The 21,775-nt window shown below is 37.2% G+C and overlaps 1 protein-coding gene across 5 annotated transcripts in view; it reads right to left on the bottom strand.

Moving 5' to 3' along the window:
- Positions 1 to 3,654: 3,654 nt before the first annotated feature.
- Cen (cerebellar degeneration-related protein 2-like) overlaps positions 3,655 to 21,775 on the bottom strand; it is a 283,194-nt gene continuing 265,073 nt past the window's right edge. For all 5 annotated transcript variants that reach the window (XM_083135893.1, XM_083135896.1, XM_083135897.1 and 2 more), the window contains 3 exons: positions 18,672 to 18,769; positions 16,396 to 16,558; positions 3,655 to 5,657 (listed from right to left, as the gene is read on the bottom strand). In XM_083135893.1, the coding sequence (XP_082992019.1) occupies positions 4,464 to 5,657; positions 16,396 to 16,558; positions 18,672 to 18,769 (1,455 nt within the window). In that variant the 3' untranslated portion in view covers positions 3,655 to 4,463. The remainder of the gene's footprint in view (positions 5,658 to 16,395; positions 16,559 to 18,671; positions 18,770 to 21,775) is intronic.

Genomic DNA, 21,775 nt, shown 5'->3' with positions numbered 1-21,775 from the left:
AATAAGAGTATTCCTTCAGCATTACGTAAGTTACACAAGTTCTTCAGTTTCTTTCCCTAAGTTCAACTCAGATTTACTTTCGGGTCAATCCATATGAAGTCATACAACATGGTTGCTTGACCATTTTTAAAAAAGTTTATTTTTTTGTGTGGTGTGAGCCTCATATGTTGACAGTTCAGAACCACTTACTTTATTTTTACTATCACCAATTTGAAGATGGCGGGATTTTTTTATCATGGCGCAAGTCATTTTCTCGATTCGTAAGCATCAGCGGCAACTTTTTTATCTCAGCTCTGGTAAGTCCTACGACAACGAGACAAAATCTGTGATGTTAAGCACATCATAGGCTACAATTATATTTCTGTGTAATTTTCTAAATATTATTCCTTCAAAACACTCAAAATGACATTTTTGAACATTTTTTTTGGGGGGGAAAGGCAGTTTGTTTGACACTTGCATTTTTTTTTTGTGCAAGTACCTGTGTACCAATACAGTATGTCAAAATTATTTGAAGCTTCAGATTAATATATTTTTTTTTCTACAGGGTCATAAACATGTACTTTTTGTTAAAAAGTTCCAAGTTCAGGGTTAAATATCTCTGGTGGGCAGTTTTTGAAAGATCTGAAATTTGTACACAATACAGTACTCCATGATAAGTAACTTCAGTAAAAAAAAATGAGTTTGAGATTCAATTGGTTGAAGAGAGATAAAACTAGTGAAAAATTCAATATTTTCCATTAAATATGGTATGCCTAATTTAATTTCTTATTAACATCTTGTGTTAAAATTCTGCAAACTGTAATTTGGAAATGTCAATGAACAACATTACAATCCTGAAATGGCTCTGCAATAAAGTATATATACGAAAGCATGCTGAAAAGTAAAACTTCCTATTTTCTTTTGTGTTTTTTACCTTGTAAACGCATTTTGGATTTTGAGTACGCCGCTTCTCCATTGAAGGTTTCAAACTTCTATCGCCAGGGGGTGCTGAACTTTAGCGAGGAAAATGGCAGGATGTAACCATGCAATGTCAGTGAAGTGCCCGAAGTAGCATGCCGTGATAGTTTCTAACAGCAGAAAATGTGCTACAAATTGACATTCATCTGAGACTGAGGGCATTTTATGGGGATGAATGCGTAGACATCAGTACTGTGCGATCTTGGGTTTTTCATGCTCGTAAAGAAAACCCCAGCTGAAGAACTCTCAGCGTATGTGAGAAAATGGAGTGGAAGGCTGCGTACTGCATGCAACTGATGGAGGTCATCGGAATCGTGTTCTTTACGAGCCTGAAAAACCCAAGAATGCACAGTACTGATGTCTATGCATTCATCCCCATAAAATGCTCTCAGTCTCTGATGAATGTCAATTTGTAGCACATTTTCTGCTGTTAGAAACTATCACGGCATGCTACTTCGGGCACTTCACTGACATTGCATGGTTACATCCTGCCATTTTCCTCGCTATAGTTCAGCACCCCCTGGCGATAGCAGTTTGAAACCTACAATGGGAAAGTCTTATAAGTGCAATGTATGGGTACTCAAAATCCAAAATGAGCTTACAAAGTAACAAAAATCTAAACATAGGAAGCTTTACTTTTCAGCACACCCTCATATATATACCTTATTGCAGCCATATTTCAGGATTGTAATGTTGTCGATTGACATTCCAAATTACAGTTTGCAGAATTTTAACACAAGATGTTAAGAAATTAAATTAGGCATACCATATTTAATGGAAAATATTGAATTTTTCACTAGTTTTGTATCTCTTCAACCAATTGAATCTCTCAAAATTTTTACTGAAGTTACTTATCATGGAGTACTGTATTGTGTACAAATTTCAGATCTTTCAAAAACTGCCCACCAGAGATATTTAACCCTGAACTTTGAATTTTTTAACAAAAAGTACATGTTTAATGACCCTGTAGAAAAAAATTATTAAAGTCTCAAGCTTCAAATAATGTTGACATACTCTATTGGTACACAGGTACTTGCACAAAAAAAAAAATCAAGTGTCAAACAAACTGCCTTCCCCCCCCCCCCCAAAAAAAATGTCCGAAAATGTCATTTTGAGCGATTAAAATACACAATTTTGATCTTAAAATTTATTATGAAGGAATAATATTTTAAAAATTACACAGAAATATAATTGTAGCCTATAATGTGCTTAACATCACAGATTTTGTCTCATTGTCGTAGGACTTACCAGAGCTGAGATAAAGTTGTCGCTGATGCTTACAAATTCAGAAAATGACGTGCGCCATGATAAAAAAATTCCCGCAATCTTCAAATCGGTGATAGTAAAAATAAAACAAAAGTGGTTTTGAACTGTTAACATATGTAGCTAGCACTACACAAAAAATAAACTTTTTTTTAAAAATGGTCAATCAACCATGTTACACTTTCATATGGATTGACCCTTTCCGCTTTGACAATTTACCAGAATTTCATGTTCAGCATCTGCATTTGTTATTTTGCTACATTCCATTGTCCCTTAAGGGCATGAGGGAGGGTTTCCATGAGGCAGCTGCTAGCACTATTGCAAACTTAGCTCTTTTGGAGCCAGGTCTGGCTCTTTCATGTACTCGTTTGGCTGTGAAATGGGGCACTCACCCCCTTGCCCCACTATGGTGCCATCACTGGCTCCGGCCCACATAGACCAAGTTTTGCCACAAATATGCATTTTGCATGCGATATTGGTATATTGACTGCATTACCCCACCCCCTTCTTACCTCACCAGCTAATGTTTTTTTATAGTGCTGTGGCAGACTTGTAGATGACAATATTGTTATCTGGGAATACTTTCTTTAATTTCATGCAACCATCGATGGCCAGTTCTAGACTAAGAACAAATTGTCATCACTTCAAAGTTAAGGGTAATAGCAGCACAATCCCCCCTCCCCCTCCACTTTGATGCCTAATATTACCCTAGGAGGCACTTATCAAGTCTTCAAATATCTAGCTCCTTGAAAGTCTGTTTTAACTCCATTTAAGTAATTTATCTCTTTATGTGTATCAGGTTTGGCAACACTGCTGCAGAGAGGAGTAGTGCACTGGAGAAATACATTGCGCTTATGGGAGAATTATTTTTATTTGTTCTCTCAGGAATATCAAACATCCAGTGGCGTAGAAAAGTACATGAATGGAAAAAAGTTATGTTGAAAAAGGTTTTCATAGTTAGAAAAAGTAAACTCCCATTTGGTTAGCCGTAACTTGAAGTTTATTCTCCATGAGGAATACACGAGATTCTGTAAACACTTATTCATCATATGCATTATATCTTCCACACTAATCAACTTTAAGAAACTCTTCCACTTGCAAGATGGAGAGAAAATCATACTCTCTGGGTTGTTTTTTTATAGTAGCCGTGCCCATTCCGATGAATTTGAAATAAATGTGCAACTGGTGCCATTTGCATTCTCCAAGTGAGTCAAGTCCGGAAATGAGTAAAGACCATGAAGGACTGACTGTGTGAAGTGAATGACCTCTGCAACTGGCAGAGCAAGTACGTACCCCATATTAATTAAAAAGAGTTAAATTTATTTACACAGCCATCTCTTCAATGTAAATCAGGCTTTATTTTGATCTACTTCACTGAACAAAGATTACAACCTATACAAAGGAATAAAAGAAATTAAAATAAAATTCCAGAAATTCATTCAAAACAAGTTTATTCCCATTTACATGCCACACCCAGCACAGTTAAAATATTACCTTTAAATTTTTTTAAAAATTTACAGCTCTTAACTGTCATTTAAAAAATGAATCCATTCAGGACAGTGTATGCTACAATATGTATAATGGCATGTATATGTATTTAACATAGTTTATAACTGCAGTCTCTTGCTTCAGCACCAAACTTCCTTTTCCAAAAAGGAAAAAGAGCATCATGTGTAATGTCCACAAACTCAACAGTGCTGAAATTTATAAGACTGGATAATATGAAAGAGAAAAAAAAAATATGTACAGTATGTCTACTGTCCGAGTCTATGTAAATTATGACAAGAAAAAAATACAAGACAGTCCAAACAAACTGAAATAGTGTTCATTACATAACTACAAGTTAAATACAACCTTTGTCCTAATTCAATATATATGTATATTCCCCAATACATTTTAACAACCTTAAGGCATCGTAATACCTTTTGGAATGGCTTGAAATATTTTTTTCCGTCTGTGGTTAAAGGTAAATAACCAACAATGGGCATGGCACTAATATGTTTCAATTACTTTGCTTCATGAAACATGAAAAGTACTAAATTTTACAACTATGCACTTGAAAGCAGTACTTTACACAAGAGAAATCATGAATCTGCGCAAGGTACATACACACACACACAACAGATTTGTACGAATCTTGCTCTCTTTACAAAAACAAAAACACTTCACTACACTCACATTCTGTTAAGTATGTACTAGTCATCCATCATTTGCAGTTCCACACCATGTCACTTTCATGCAGCCTATTTCCGTTGCCCTAGTCTCTGCCTCTGTTTGGAGAGCCCATACCTAAGAACTTCGGCGTAAGATTTCTCAAGCTGCTTCAGTTTTGCTACTTCTGCTGATGCAGAGCTTGCGAATGGACGGAAATTCCATTGTTGCACTTTCTGCACTTTTTCAGACACACAAAATTTGTCCTGATTTATATTGAATTCTACTTTGCTGCCTTTGAAGTTGGAAGATTTCCTTTGTTTCCTTGCACTTTGATTGGCACTTTGCTTTCCGTTCTTTGAATCGGGGGAAGACTTGTTCACATTACGAGCATTCTGAAGAGCCGCACTGTAACTTACAGTCTTTCTTGTGATCTCCACTGCATTCGATGGAACATTTTGTAAAGGTACACGGTTATCAACCTTCTTGAACGGTGTGGCCACTCTTTCTTCGGAGTTCTTTCTATTTTCTGTACACGGTGAAGACTGAACGTCTGGATCCTTGTGTGGGACATTCTCCACATTCTCTTTCTCTGTAAGGTCTTCATTTGAGAGTGATCGCGATCTCTTAAGCACTGCGAAGATCTCTTGGAAAAGATGCTTGTATTCCGGAGCATTCTTAAATCGCCCATCAACCGAATTTGCATTAATTTTGTAGGAGTTTTCTTCACCTGCAAGATCGCTTGTCTCGCAGCGCTCGAGTACAATGCATTCTTCAGTTTGTGTGGTTTTGTTCATGCATCTGATTTCTTCTGAGAAACCAGACGATGAGGTTTCAGTCTCAGAAAAGTCATGGCCTCCATCAGTCGTCGGTGTGGTAGGAGTGTTCCTTGCCATGGTGTCCACATCGTTTGCTTTTGAGTAATCATCCTTGGTCCCGTCAATGTTGCCAACTTCGGTATCTTCGGCCAAAATAGTTTCAGCTTCGTTCGAAATTATGAGAGAGGCCGGATCGGATAAATTGTCATTGTTGGTGGAGAAGTCACCAGAAAGTTTCAGTTCCTCTTGCAGTGAAAGGCAGTTCAAATCTTCATCCTCTTCCTTCAGAGTACTCTGGATATTTCCTTGCTTGCAGCCATGTTTCCATCTACGCCGTGTTCGACTGGACTTCCGCTGCATCTTCAAAAGTGCTTCATATTTCTCAACCAGGACCTTATATGGGTTCTCGTCATTACCAGTTGTGCTCTTGTGTGGGGATTTCTCAACAGACTGTTCAATTAATGTTTCCTGAAAGACACAAATATATAAAAATTGGATTATGTATCCTACACAAATACTGAAACAAATTCTTTCAGAATGGTTGTTAGGGGAATAAGAGAACCATTCAGTTTCCTGATACTATTAAGCTTTTCCCGATGCAAATACCATCCTCAAATTTTCATCCAAATTCTTCATTAGGTAATAAGAATTCTAACGAACAAGGTATTTACAAAAAATATTTTCTTATTTTCTTGTTCAGTGTTTTGGTCATTAGCATGATTAGCTTTGAGAACTTCCAACATTAACCCTTACACAGAAACATCGGTCTGAGAGACCTTTAGTGTTTTGTACTTCTACACTGTGGCAACAATGATTGAGCTGTCTCTTCTCCCTCCATAGTAACTAATTATCAACCACTTGCCTACACTCTGCACATGTTACTGCTCAGTTTGTGACTGTTACGAGAGATTGTTGTTTCAAAACGTGCAGGTCTAACAGACAGGATGTTTCGCATTACGTATTCAATACCAAGGTTGGAAGTGATTTACATAATACATTTTCTTAGTTTTGTTCCCATGTAATTTTAGTTTTCAATAAATTTGAGTTATTAATCAAAATTTTGCCCTTTTATTGTCTAAAAAAAATTTAAAAAATGCAATATCAAATATTAAAAAATAAGGTCTCAGACCAGGTGTTTCTAATTATGAAGTAAAGACCTATGTTTCTGTTGAAGGGTTAAAGGTTAAAAAAGGGGCAAGAAAGATAGGAACAGGTTAAATTTTACATCCTTACCTCCTTGTTAGTAAATCATGTACTAGTAATGGACAAACAGTGTATAGACCAACAACAGGAGTAAGTTGTGAATGACTAAGTAAGGGTTTGTGCCAATAATAAACACTGAACAAGGAAATGTGTACCTTAATTTATAATACATCCTGCAATGTCTTATTTGGGACAGTCCCGGAATGGTATCATTTGTCCCAAAGTGTTTCTTTGGGATGTACAAATGTCCTGGAATCGGGTGGGAAAGAACAAATGATTAAGATTATACTTTCACGGTCATTATTTCTATTTAAATGCATGAACGTAATTTTAAAATGCTCATTTTACAAAACAATCTGCACATTGAACCACTCATTCTCGATAAGAGTTATCGAGTTACAAGAAGGTGCTGCACGATGGGGCTCAATACACTTGCCAAAAACAATTAGTAATTATGTTACTTTTATTTCAGTTAAGATTCTCTTCCATTAAAAAGTAAGCTGCTTACTGTAAACAATCAGTGCTTGGGTGCCTGTGTGTTCAGTCTGCAGTGTTCAAATAACTTTTGACATTATGAGATAGCAGCTTAGTTCATCATGGCACCAAAAAGGAATTGCAAGTTTAATGATTGACTTCAAGGTGAATTTCTCTTTTTATTAAGAAGCGTAAAGAATAAATTGGACAACTCCAAAAAGTCAAATATTTTCCTTCTTTCATGAACATCCAGCCAAACATGCTGCTGATCGAGACAAATATATGACTATGCTCTCTCTGATGACATTTTTCACAAATGTTCAGGCATATGTAATCACTGATGCAATAGATGAATGGAATTAAACATTTTCAAGAATGTAAATGTATGTAGAATTATAGTTTGGTTTGTGTCTCAGAGGTGCAAATGCAAGAAATAGAAAGTTGTCAATTATGAATAATGTTCGAACAATCAACAAGTCTAAACTTAATCTTAAGACACTTTATGATCACTAAATTTTAGTTGCACCTGTTGCGATTATAGCGAGTTGTCAAAAGTATTGTCTTTCAAAAACTTGAGAAAAACAATCTCCACTGTTGACTTGGGAAAAACAATCTCCAAAGGGTGTTGTATAAGTTGTGTGTATTGGATGATAAATCCAATATTCTTTAACATCCATTAGGTGTTCCATAAACTAAAGTTTTTTCTATAAAATAAGAAACTTACGTTATGCGAGTATCTTCCATTTGTAAAAGTAACGTTTCAGGGGTCTACTGCCCCCTTCTTCAGGCTCTTTCCTTGGCACGTATCATTGCTACATGCCGCACCAATTTACGTTTAAGAAGGAATAAGGTAAAAGGTTTCAATTGGTAAGAGAATTGTTAAAAAGTTGCCCATGCCTCAATAAAACTTTCCATACCCATTTCATCCTTCATAAAAGCCTCCGAAAACGTATCAAGATTAAAACTTAAAACTGTGAAAATGCACTCTCCTCAGTCACCTGTGTTGGTACCCAATTGACTTTCTTGTAGAATGCAGGAAGTTCCTCGAGGCTATTCCCCTCCTATGCAGGTCCCCTCCCCTCCACAGTATCCTTACGTCATTTCCAGCTCGAAATCCCATGTTTCCTGGGCTGCGTGGATTACTTCCGGCGTGACATGAAAGCCTATTTTCTTTTCTTATCAATCTCCCGCCTTTTAAACATCTTTATCCATATTTCATCTAGGTTCCAGTCATCTCTATTTAGTTTCTTATTCCTTTCCTCGCATATATTAGCGGTCTTTAAAAGGTGGGAGGTTGATAAGAAAAACAAAATAGGATTGCATGTCATGCCGGAAGTAATCTGCGCAGTCCAGGAAACACGGGATTTCGAGCTGGAAATGACTTAAGGATAAGGTAGAGGGGAGGGGAGCTACATAGGAGGGGAATAGCCTCTAGGAAATTCCTGCATTCTACAAGAAAGACAATGGGGTACCAACACAGGTGACTGAGGAGAGTGCATTTTCACAGTTTTAAGTTTTAACCTTTATATGTTTTCGGATGCTTTTATGAAGGATGAAATTGGTATGGAAAGTTTTATTGAGGCATGGGTAAGATTTCTAATTCTTTTACCAATTGAAACCTTTTACCTTATTCCTTCTTCAATGTAAATTGACGTGGCATGTAGCAATGATACATGTCAAGGAAGGAGCCTGAAGAAGGGGGCGGTAGACCCCGAAACTTTGCTTTTACAAAAGGAAGATACTCACATAACATAAGTAAATGTTTTTTTTATATTTTATAAAAAACTTGAGTTTATGAAATACCTATTGTTTACTAAAGTGAGTAATTCGCACATGTGTAAATATGAATAAATAAGTATCCAGTTCATTAATTCCATAACTAATTACCAAATTAACACACTGTTTCATGTATGCTTGTGTTGAAATGGGATTAAGGGAAGGAAACTAGTTTAGACAGTAGCAAACTGCTGGTCTTGTGTATGTTGTCCCACTTTTTGTTTCTGAAAATCTTGGGTCACCCTACCTCAATTACAAGAAAACTACATTCCTAGTTCCATGACTAAAAATGCCAGGATGTTTGATATTGGCAATAATGTATGGGGTGAAGTCAGACTGGTTTGGTAGCTCAGCGGTGTAAGCCTCTGTGGTGCATTAGTTATACTAATATGCCAGAGGTTCCAGGTTCAAATTCTGTGTGAACGGAAATACAGTGGGAAAGAGAAATGATATCAAAATGATAAATGAATTGTATTTTCGAAAAGTTGTAGAACCCTGCCAAAGAATGTCAGGGACAGACTCACATTCAATCCCAAGTAGTCGCAAATTTTCAATAAGTGTTTGAATAATCCTCCATGCTCCAGTACATTACTCTAATAGTTACTTTTATTATAAAAAAGAATGTTTGGTGCACACCTCATCTTCAGTAAAAATTTGATACAGTAATATTATGACTGATCATACAAGATCTTTATTCACACACAGAAATGTGCATCACATATCATACTTACTTCTCACATGATGTAACAGTACAAGTGTATTAAATTATTAAAAAATCCATGAATTTAGTATTAATTTTTATATTACTTAGCAAAAAAACACAGATCAAATTTCAATATTTGCCACCACCACATGCATATTGTTCAAGGAATGTACACATTGAAACTACCACCACCTCACACTACTACATTCTCTAAAAGAAAGATACTATTGTATTAATGTTACATATACAGGGATTGTTTCAAAATCTAGTCAACAGGGGTATAAGTAATTAAACAATGTTACAGGTACATTCAAGACAAGGTAACACATCAAAGGTTACATAGCTCAGGTCCTACAGTATATACAACCCAATGTTTACTTGAAGCAGAAGTTTACAGCAATCTACAGGATTATAAAATGACAGTTTAAAGATCCTTGCTCTTACATCTTCAGAGATCTTTACATTTGATGTGGACGAATGCATTAGGCACTGTGAGGTCTACGAGCCTATGGAAAGACTTAGTTGTATCCTTATAGTAGTATGTATCCATGTGAAATGATACCGAGAACTAATACTGGTATTGTACTGGTCCAATATAAATGGCAAACAACCTCAATGATCTATTCACATCCCTGAATAATGTAAAACTCAGAGTTCCTTCTTAGAAAAGAAGTTTCATATTTAGAAATCTGCATTCAAAATAGATTAAATGAATTATACCTTTATATACATATACAACAACAATTAAAGATCAGAATTACAGTCAATTTCGCTGCAGAAAATGGATGTGAAATATGTTCTATTTTTACTAGTATGTTGTGGGTAGTAGTGTTATAATTAGGGAGCGGAAGTTGATGACCTAAAAAATATATGTATATGACCTATAGAATGTCCTAAAAAATGGGGAAAAATGACTAAAAATGACCATTAAATTTGTGTTTAAGGTTAAAAATTGAAATGAAAAAGGAAATTAAACAAAATGCAACCTTACTTTTTTTAAAAAAAGGCATCAAATGATACCACATGCACATTCAATTAAAATATGCAACGAGGATTTCCAATGGAAACAACCAAATAATTTTACAACAATTTAATGAAAAATTCTTATACAATGAATGAATGCATTAATTTCCCTTGGTGAAAAGACTCAAGAATATTACCAAAATGAAAGAAGTGACAAAATATGACGAAACAATACACCGAATATTGCAGAAAATGATGGAAAAATGCCGAACATCGGGGGAAAATGACCTAAAACCTGAAAATTGGCAAAATATTCAGTTTAAAATGACCTTTTTTTGAGTTATAGACGAAGTGTGATATTGTGTATATTTAATGGGCATCATGTCTGAGCTGTCCGAAAAAAAGATGACATTTCATCAACTTCCGCCCCCTAGTTATAACCCAAATTCTAAACTGTGTGGCATGAAAGTCCTTTGAGGGCCAAGACTTGTCAAGCTGCCTTTGACTGAGTGGTGCATGTTGAATCCCATTCCTGCTATTTTCTAGCTTTCTAAACCAGAGCCTTTGCGAGTGGTTCCCAAATTGCCCTTACGATGCTGGGTTCACATTGAAATTTTTGGCATTTCCATCAGCGACTGAATCCAGGATTGCTTGCATGAAAGACAAGTGTGCTATGTCGAAGCTCACAATTCCATCATTAACTTTCTGCATATTGCAGTTACCAATAAATACTTTATGTGCATGAAATTCTCAATTATGGCTATCTCCAAGAAAAATACGACCAGTTTCCTCAACTGCTCCATTAATGCAGCCTTCCATTTTATGAATAAAAAGAAGCAAGTCAGCGAGGGTAAAAAATAACCTGAATTCATCCCAATTCCACACATGGCAATATCAAGAATGCAAGATGCTTGAGCTTTCATACTCCTAGACAGGCCCGTAGTCAGGCAGGGGCCAGGGGGAGCCGAGTCCTCTCCACCTGGAACTACCATCAGCCCCCCCACCCCCTTCCTGGCACTGAGGTCAGTCCCCTTGACATTAGGTAAAACTATTTTGTGTAATTAGTTTGCAGTGAAAAGTGAAAATGTAGACAGCAGGTATTATTTTGCTCCCAACTTTGATGAAGGATACATTCAGGGAGCATGAACAGCAGCTATTACATTCGTTCATCTTATTTATAAGATAAAATCTAAGTAGCGGCAAAAATTTAGGAGATTCTCTTTAGACTTCGGAAAGTTCCTTCACAGAGGAGCATCTTTATCTGTACCTTCGTTGCCCCTGTTGAGACCTACCATTTATACAGATATCAGACTTTGATGTCATTATTCAAATTCCCTCCGCATCTGTGTCAAAGGTTAACAGCTCCCAAGTTTTGGGAACGATTGGGAGTTTTATTGTTTCGGCTGGGGAGTGGAATGTATGCTAGGCACTATGATTCAATATTGTCCATCTTTTCTTGGGTGATATAAATATCTGCATCACCAAACTTAGTATGGAGTGTGTAGTAAAGGATGATTTCAGTATCAGCCAATTAACACTTCAAGCAATATTCTAAAAGATATAGAGAATATGTAGTATTTGTGTGATATTTCTAAACTTTATGTAACTTAATAACCCCCTCCCCCACACATAATTTACCTTCATTTAATACTGTTAAACGATTGTAGCTTATCTGAGTACTCTTTCTCAATGCTCAAGGAGCAGAACACTCGTCAACTCTAGTAAGGAAAGAACACTCGTCAACTCTAGTAAGGAAAGAACACTCGTCAACTCTAGTAAGGAAAGAACACTCGTCAACTCTAGTAAGGAAAGAACACTCGTCAACTCTAGTAAGGAAAGAACACTCGTCAACTCTAGTAAGGAAAGAACACTCGTCAACTCTAGTAAGGAAAGAACACTCGTCAACTCTAGTCAAGAAATATCGTAGTTAAGAAGAGTGTTTCATATTAGCCATTGGAGCATGCAAGAAGAAAACTATCACAAACCAACTACTCAACTAAGAAGTATTTTTATAGAGCCCTGCCAGGATACAAATATGCCAACTGATGGATAATTCAATGAGTATCAGAAAGCACTGGATATTTTTCTGATTAACTACTGGGAGATAGAAGCCAAAAATATAGTCTCACTACGTTCCAGTTGAAAAAAACCAACAGCCATAAATCATCTCACAATTGCTGCTGAAACTCCTCTCTCAAAGATGTAAAGTCAGGAGAATAGGGTGGATGAACAAATCTAAACTACATTGCACATTACGTGCCAATATTTGAAATGTAAGTAAAGTGAATGCACAAAATAAAAGAGGAAGCTAAATTCTTTATTTATTTATTTATATATATATGAAATTAGCGAAAATTTTGAATTTTTCTACTGTCCGGTGAGGGCTAAGTAAAAATCAAAGAAGGTAAAAGGAAACACTCACCGGACAGTAGAAAAATTCAAAATTTTCGCTAATTTCATAGCATCATCGGTGTGAGGAGAAATAGATGGAACCCGAAGTTGGGGCCCTGCAGAGTTGCCAGGTCCCCATCAAAGAAGAAGCGGTGCGTGGAAAAAAAAAAACACTTTCGTCACCAGGCTCGTCGTAAACTGTGAGTGTGTGGGATGAGCTGGGAGGGCGGGAGGGATGGGCATTACTGGGTGGCCTTGTGCAAACCAGGTGGAGTGGTTGCACTCATGGCCGATATATAGGCCCCCTCCCATCTTTTGCGAACAGAGGTGTTGGCTGGTTGGGGTAGGAGATGGATAATCGCTACCTGGAAGCAGTCGTTGAAACTGATGTTGTGGTGGTTGGTGTGGAAACATCAACGGCCCTCAACCTCCGCATCAATAACCACCGCTCCTCCACCCACAACCTGGACTTCACTGTCGCAGTCCACACCAACCACCACAACATCAGTTTCAACGACTGCTTCCGGGTAGCGATTATCCATCTCCTACCCCAACCAGCCAACACCTCTGTTCGCAAAAGATGGGAGAGGGCCTATTTATCGGCCATGAGTGCAACCACTCCACCTGGCTTGAACAAGGCCACCCAGTAATGCCCATCCCTCCCGCCCTCCCACTCACAGTTTACGACGAGCCTGGTGACGAAAGTCTTTTTTTTGTTCCACGCACCGCTGCTTCTTTGATGGGGACCTGGCAACTCTGCAGGGCCCCAACTTCCGGTTCCGTCTATTTCTCCTCACACCGATGATGCTATGAAATTAGCGAAAATTTTGAATTTTTCTACTGTCCGGTGAGTGTTTCCTTTTACCTTCTTTGATTTTTACTTAGCCCTTTTGGCACTCCTTGCTTTTATCCATATATATATAACATATCCATATTATATATATATATAATCTGCAATGGAAAAAGCTTATAACCACAAAGTTATAGTGAATATCTAGACAACAGCAGAAGCAAGCCACACAAAAATTCATGTGAATGTTCTACAAGGAGTTCCAAACAGATGTAATTGTTCACAATTTGGAATATCGTGGTGGTTTTATGAAAGTAGAAGATTTTTTTTAAAGAGCTTCAGGCCAAAGGTATAGCAAAGCCTTAAAAGCAAACTTCATTAACCGACATTCTATTCCAGTTATACATTGCTTTCTACCTCTTGGATAAACCATGATCATGAGAATGAATGTCGAAGTTGGTAATCGATAAACAGAATGATACATCCATGCCTCTAACGGGATTCAAACTTGGCATCTCTGCCTTGGTAGATCATTGAACTGTCAACTCGGCCATGGAAATCAGCTTTATCAATTCCACTGATAACAAGGTAGTCATATTTTTCTCCTAGCTTGGATCTATGCTGTGCAAATTCAAACTTCCATGCTTTACGAAGATTCCAGCCAATAAGACAAGTCAGTACTAGAAAATTAAGATTGATATGACGAAAAATATTCAGGAACACAATAGTGATAATATTCATGCTCATGAAAAGAAAATATGGTATCCTCCAAGGCATGTATGGGAATAGATTTCAAAGCATCCAAATCAGATATGTAAAGGATATCTTGTGTTTTGAAGACCTGTTCTATTGCTTGATTTCCATCATGATCATACAGGGAAGCACAGATATGCTAGTCGAGGCTGTTAAAATATAGATCTGCCTCTGCAATTTTCACAATTCAACACACAACACCTCACTAACGGTGGGTAACTTACTTGAAACAAAAGTCAAAGATGCGTCATGAAAATAATGGGCTAAAACAACATTACTTTTTGTTAAGTATCCACAAAGTGCAAGGCTCTATTCCACTCCACCAGAAGTTTAGCAAGCCGCAACACCTCAAGACAACACAGTACCTACCTAGAAGTGATGGGCATCCTGCATCATTAACCACTGATGCAGCCGCCACTGCCAATCAACATATGGTATTATACATTCATCTTTAAGCCACACAAAAACCTCAACCACTAGAGAAAACCAAGCTATGATTGGGTGTAGTAGATGTGACAATGTAATGGAGTCCTGGGGACGAAAAAATACACTACGCTTGCATTACACAACCTTTTCCATTTCTGCAGAGAAGCCAACATTTTGTCCTGTACAGGTACACAAGTTTCACAAGTACCTCTTCGAAAAATGCAAAAACAAGCAGAGTTAGTGTGTATCACCTTCTTAAAAGGTGATCAATTAATCTAACATACTTTCTACACACACACTGATTCTATTTAAAAACATTTCATTATTTATTTACTTATTGATTGAAAAGTAAATATTGTGGTCCATGACTCTGATTTCCTTTGATCCTTGCGTTTAAGTCAAGATTCTGGTTTGGTAATTAAATTGATAGAATAGTGACACTGATTACTAAGGTTCTAGGTTTGATACCAGATTGAGCAATAATTTTAACTTCTAAGTAAGTTCAGTATCCTCTGTAGGGGGGTGAGTTGGGATCCCTTGTCCCTATGGTGCATTCCACCCCCCTGATTACAATTTTTAGCCTGAGGAAGGGGAAAGATGTTACTGGAATATTTCTTCCACTTGAAGTTTTCCAATACCACACTGCCTCTGTGTACCATAATACATGTGGGAGAACAGCGTACGCTGAACCTCGCCCGCTCAATAAAGATATATTATTATTATTATTATTATTATTATATGTACAATAACTTTCAATTAATGATGTAATCCAGTAATTTGTCAAACCCATTTAAAATAAGAATTTTAACATTACAGGTGCTAAAATTGTGTCTGCACTTCCCAGTTTCTTTGTAACATTTCAACTCTGACAAATGTTGCATCTGTGTGTCCATATTTATATATTGAAAATTCTCTTGCACACAAAAATCTGGTTTCTAAACTGCAAGAATTAGAAGTCAGAATCTATTTTAAAAATAAATCCTTTCTAAAAATGAAATAAAGTTGGCATCTCTGCATACTACAAAATTATCTTCAGTAACAATTAGACCTAATGTACCAATACAAGAAAGTTTCCCCTCGCACAAACTACAGGAAAATAGTTTTACATGTACTTTAAGCTTAACATACATACACTGCATATAATTATATACATATATACATTTTCATCCCCTATATACACACAACTGAACATAATTTCAAAGAAACTATTGACAAAAATAAACCATCTGCTTTGGTTGATTATGCATCATAAATATTATTTGCATTTATAATAGTAATTGCAATGTAAAAATACTTATATGTTGTTTTGAGCTCAATCTTTCACCACCTCAATATCAATAATAATAATAAAATTGCCTTTATTGGAGCGGGTGTGATTCGGCCTCTAGGGCCGTTCTTACAACAGACCCTTCTCTGAGTAACATTGAACCTAAGCAGCATAATCCAACACAAAACTTCAGTTTAGATTAGGTTGTTAAGTAGTTATACACCTTTAGTTTTTATCTCTATGTAGAAATTTACCTTTTACTATACATCTCTACAGTGGTGATGTGCAATATTATGGATTTTAATTTCTATATTCTGTCTTTGGATTTCCTTGATTAAATACGAAAACTAAAAATGCATTACAAGTAGGAAAAAGTAACTACTATAAACCAGCTCATTTTACATGCCTATAATGAACCTGATACTTTCTACAACTTTCAGCTGAAAAGCGCATACTCTACCTGATTTCCTAACATTGTTTCAGGGCACTTGCTGTCTTGTCTGGAATGCACTGAAATGTCTTCTTCGACAGCCATCTCCTCTTCATCTGGACTCTCCAGCAATGACGAGACATCACCAGGGACGTCCAAACTGCGTAAACACCGAGCACACAGGTGACCTTGCCTGTAAAAATAAACTTAATTGAGTTTTTTTTCAGGGGATGGCAAACTAGTCTGAATCTGCATACATGATAAATGCCACTGCAATAAACTGGAAAAAAATGTACTAAAAGCTGACAAGTCTTCATTTCTATTAGCATATTTCGCTAGGAGTTTAGCCTCATGATTAGCATTATCAAAATTCAACCACATAAAACACTTGAGACAGGAGGCTATATTTTCATTTCAAATCAATCTTGTATGTTGTCCAGTGTAATAGTAGTAACAGCAGTTTTGATAGACTTTCTGGTGATAATGTGCTGCTTGACTCAAAGAATTAAGTGGGCCATATCTTCCAAGAAAAATATACAGAGTGTCTACAAAAAGGTTATACATTTAAACCATGAATAAATCTGAAAATAATGCAAATACAAAGAAATTAGTAGCATGCATGGACAGATAATTCAAAACTATTTCTCTTCATTTCTAGCTCAAGAACTTATTCACTGATCTGATGCAGTTCCATAGTTGAAGAAACTGTGACTTCGCAAGAGAGCTCGCACTGTGTGCTGGAAGATTGAAACATAATTGGAGATGGAAACTTAGAGAAACTTCACTGGGGTACTATTGTTCATGATACTTTGAATGGTCCTTTTCCTGCTAGATTGAAAAAGGTGGACAAATTCCTGGGCCTCCACGGTCATGTAACATAATCCTCTTTGACAGTGAAAGGCTGTTGAACTGAACAGGGGTGCCCATCCCCCCCCCCCCCCCAAGATCTATGATGCACTCCCCCCCAAAAGGTAGAACATTCCCTCCGTCCCCTTTCATGGCGAATTATATACTCCAACTATTTTGGCCAGAAAAAAATTACGGAACAATGTAACACAGACATAGTTAAGCAATATATGGTTACTTTAGGTTTTTTTTACAATATAGACATTTACATGTATGTTACTTTGACATTGACTGAAATAACATTTTACGTAAATGATCTGACGTTGTAAAGTTATTGCAGCAAACTTATTGAAAAATTCCCTATTTTGCACCACTTTTAAAATATCTGACTCAAGATGAGTAATGTTTCCATACCACGGCCCCCCTTCCAATCAGATTCTAAAGGCATCAGAGGTAGTGTCTCATTTCAACCTCATCGCCGCAACACCAACAGGTAGGTAGAGAAACTGTACATAATAATCACAACTAAAATCAGTAACAAGTCAATCAAACGAAACTATGTTTGTGTGAAGGTATATAGAATTGGTAGCTAAACTATAAAATTTTGTCCCCCCCTAAAAATTTCCATGATGCCGAATCATGAATCTCCCTGGAACTGAAAGCCAGAATAAGAAAAGCTACAGCCATTGTGGATGTTGCATGCTGAAATGTACAAGTGTAAGAACAAAGGACATAAAACTTCTGAGTTTATCTGTCTATCCATCCATCCATGCTATTAGTTTCGTTGTATCTTCATTTTAACCATTATTGAAATGTGTCAGACCTTTTCTGGACATCCTGTCTTTTGATATTCACACTGTTGCATAATCCAAACAATATAGGCTCCCAATTATATTTTATTTCACCATTATGTTTATACTTTAATTTTATTTTTAACATGAAATTTCCCTCTTACATTTTGACAGTCTGGGCCAATCTGATATTATCCCCAGAAATCTGGAACACACGTTCAATATAAGTTTCAAAGATTGCAAGCAAAACAATGCAGAAAAGTGCTGCTGAAACTCAAAATTCAACATACCACTTCAAACTCCATATTATTGTCAGAAATATATGTATGTATATGTGTCTGGTCCATATTAGACTTATTCTTATTATGCATTTTGTATTCCTTTGTAATTTTTATATTTTTTTCTTTTTTAAATATTTCAATGTAGACTACTAAATTCCATATTCAAAAATTGTGTAAACATGGTCAAGTGGAAGAAAAGGCTCCACAGCCTTAACTTTGCCATGTAAAAGACGAAATAAATAAATACATGAGTGGCTCATTGCCACCTCTTGGTGCCGCCCCCGAATAGAAGAGCATAGTTATTAAAATTGGGAGAAATTCACCACACAGCCTTGTACAGTGCTAAGTTCAATATCATGCTTGTAGGTAGCGAAGCCTGCAACCTCACCTCACTTCCTCAAGGGCCAAGACTTCCTCCTCTAGGCTCTTCATTTGGTCTTCCCTCTGCCTCAGCACCATCAACTGTTCCTGGAGAGCTGCATTCTCCTGCAAGTTGTACATATTAATAGCAATGGACAAATTCCTCAAGTCCCAACTTACAGTATTGAATCTGAATCAAAGTTAACATCTATCACAGTCATACCATACGTTACATTCTTTATACGTTTTGCAGAAAAATAAACAGATTTAATTTACCATTAGGGTGAAAATTAAGGTATAGAAGCATTTCAATAGTAGTGAATTTGGCGTATCCATGTGTATACAAGAACAATGAAAAACTATGGATTGAGCAGATTATTTCCTTAGATACCAATGCCATTACTCTTACTAATTCCCGCAAAGTTATAAACATTAACATATATTTGAGATGGCATAGATTAATCTGTACTGGTCAATATCAGTCAGGCACGTATCCAGGAATTCCTTTTGGGAGGGGCTCAACAACATTTTTAAGGGGTATAGTAAGAACCTCACAATTGTATGTTCAAGACCAGTGGTGGCAATTTGGTTCCAAAAGAGGGGGGGGGGGGGTGCGGAGGATGTTGCAAGGAAAGTTTACTTTCTCTTGGTACCCAAGGCTTAACATTAAGAGGCCATAATGTTGAGGCAAAAATTGGAGAGCAACTATCCCTTAAATCGTCACCACTGTAAGGCTGTCATTTTAATCAGAACGTGAAATCAGAACATTTTTTACCACTCGACTTCTCTGTTTCCATGCATTAACATTGTGTGCCGGAACCATCTCAGTACGTGTGTTTGTCCATTTCTTCTCATCAGGCATAAAAACATCTACGGTGCCTTTGAGTGTTTTTACGAAGCTGATACACATGCACGGGATGGACAATCCACTAGACAACGCGAGATTCAAATTGTGGTCTGCGAACTGGACGCAGACAGCTCTCGAATATTTCTCTCTGATTCGAGCCTGAACACCACTAACGTGTCTTGTCCTACCATGTATGCAGCTCTTATAAAAGCAGAAACGCACCAAATTGTTCAGATTCATGCCTTAGCACTCACAAGTGTTCAAAAATGCCTGTCACAGCTTCCGCTGTCTTGTCATATCGGCACGAAACAAAGGAAGTCTTCTCGAATACAGGTGAATCACGAAACAATTAATGCACAGTGAAAACCCTTCCGTTCCCAACACATCTACTGTTTCGTCTCCCAGTATGATGAAGTGCTTACTCATTTAGCTCCAGTGACGTGCCCAAGGGAGGGTTGGTGATGTCATAACCCCATTTAACGCAGTATTCCTTTTTTTTTTTTTTAGAAAAGAAGAGGAACGTCAAAAACAGGGAAAAAATGCCAAAATCAGGACTGACCACTAAAATAGTATGCATAACCCCCCTCCCTTTAGAAAATCCTGGGCACGCCTCTTTATCTCAGACACATTTTTTAAGATCAACTCACCAGAAGTTTTTATCATTCCGTATTGGAGATTGAAGTAAGATGCGTTCTTCCTGCAGGTTTGGATATGATCCTTCAGGGTGCTGTCGTCTGCCTGCCTTCACACCTAACCTTAACAAGGCACTAATTTTCCTTCCTTGTGACTTGGATTTTCAAGACTTAGGAAGGTTTCAGACCGAAGGGACACGCGATACATGTCTATTGGAATGGGCCAATCAACAGCAACGTTTCATACAGTAGCGACACAAAAGGCAGCACAAACCTAATCTTCAGGCGACATGGTGAAATCTCCCTTATTAGGCCACTGTCATTGTCACCTCGAAGTAGTAGTTCTTGTTGACCACAGAAAAAAATTCTCCTCAACCCGTGGAAATGCTCCTCAGTTTTCTTGTCTCTCATATATTTTCGTGCTTGTTCACTATACAGGCAACACCTTACGATTTGATATACACAGGACATGTACTATGTAGACATTTTAACGAAAAATCGGTTGAAGTCAAGTATGGCTAGGTGACTCTGGCTCAGTTGGTAGAGCCCTGATTTGGGTCCTGGTAGAGCCTGCAATTTCCGCCTAAAATGTCTACATATGCAACATCTTCCTGCTTTCTTTTCTCGACATTCATAAAATTTTCGGCTGTCTCTATGGTAATTAAGTGTTTGAATGTGTTTCGAACCCAGTAGGGGGGTATTTTTTTATACCATGAAATTCTCGGACTGCATATACGAAATTTAGTTCTGGCAAAACTAAATCATCACTCAAAACTTTGATTTTCAGCTGATCCATGCAGAGAGAGAGGCAGGCCTTGATCTCTTCGGCCCTCGAACCGAACTAGCACTACACTGAGGCCCCGGAAGTTCTGCTGTCGTCAATGTCTTCATTTTCGAATCACTATATCTTATAAAGCAATCAGAGGACGCTGACTGATCTGATCACCAATCGACTGTATGAATTGTCACACTTACCTCTGAAATCTCATTGACCGATTCTTTGTACAGATGAACCGAAAAATTGAATCCGCGTATTTATATATTCATTATATTCTAGAACGTTCCGCAGATAAAACTATTCGTAAATATTGCCAGTAGTTGACTCCTTCTCTCATTCAAGAACGTACCCTCTCCCGCCTTCCAGAAATTAGAAATTACAACGAATCGCCCTACGTGTGGCGCTACCTTTGTTGTGCAGCTTCCAAATGCTGACAAGTCTCTACATAGTGCTCAAGTGCACTGCGACAACACCGAAAGCGCAAGAAAAGTTTACGTGCAATATTATCAACAACAGGGTTATAGAACATTCTCCGTCTTGCCTCGATAATTGTCTATCTCCTTAAATCATCGTCACATTATTCAAAAAGCCAAAAACCTAATTTTATCTAGTGTAAAATAAAAAAATTCCTGGGGGGGGGGGGATTGCTTGAGCCAACCCAACCTTGGATACGTGTTATTAACAATAATAAGGTTACAGAACACACTCCGTTTTGTCTCGATAATTATTTATCTCAGATTTATAAATTTATTATCTTCACATTATTCAAGACGCCAAAAATCTAATTTTATCTAGTGTAAATTAAAAAATTTCCTGGGGGGGGGGGCTCGAGCCACCTCATCCCCACCTTGGATACGTGCTATTAACAATAACAG

Source organism: Lepisma saccharinum, chromosome 14 (assembly GCF_977018435.1).
Source record: "Lepisma saccharinum chromosome 14, izLepSacc3.1, whole genome shotgun sequence".
In the NCBI taxonomy this organism is placed as follows: domain Eukaryota; kingdom Metazoa; phylum Arthropoda; class Insecta; order Zygentoma; family Lepismatidae; genus Lepisma; species Lepisma saccharinum.
This window is presented reverse-complemented; position numbering and strand designations above follow the sequence as displayed.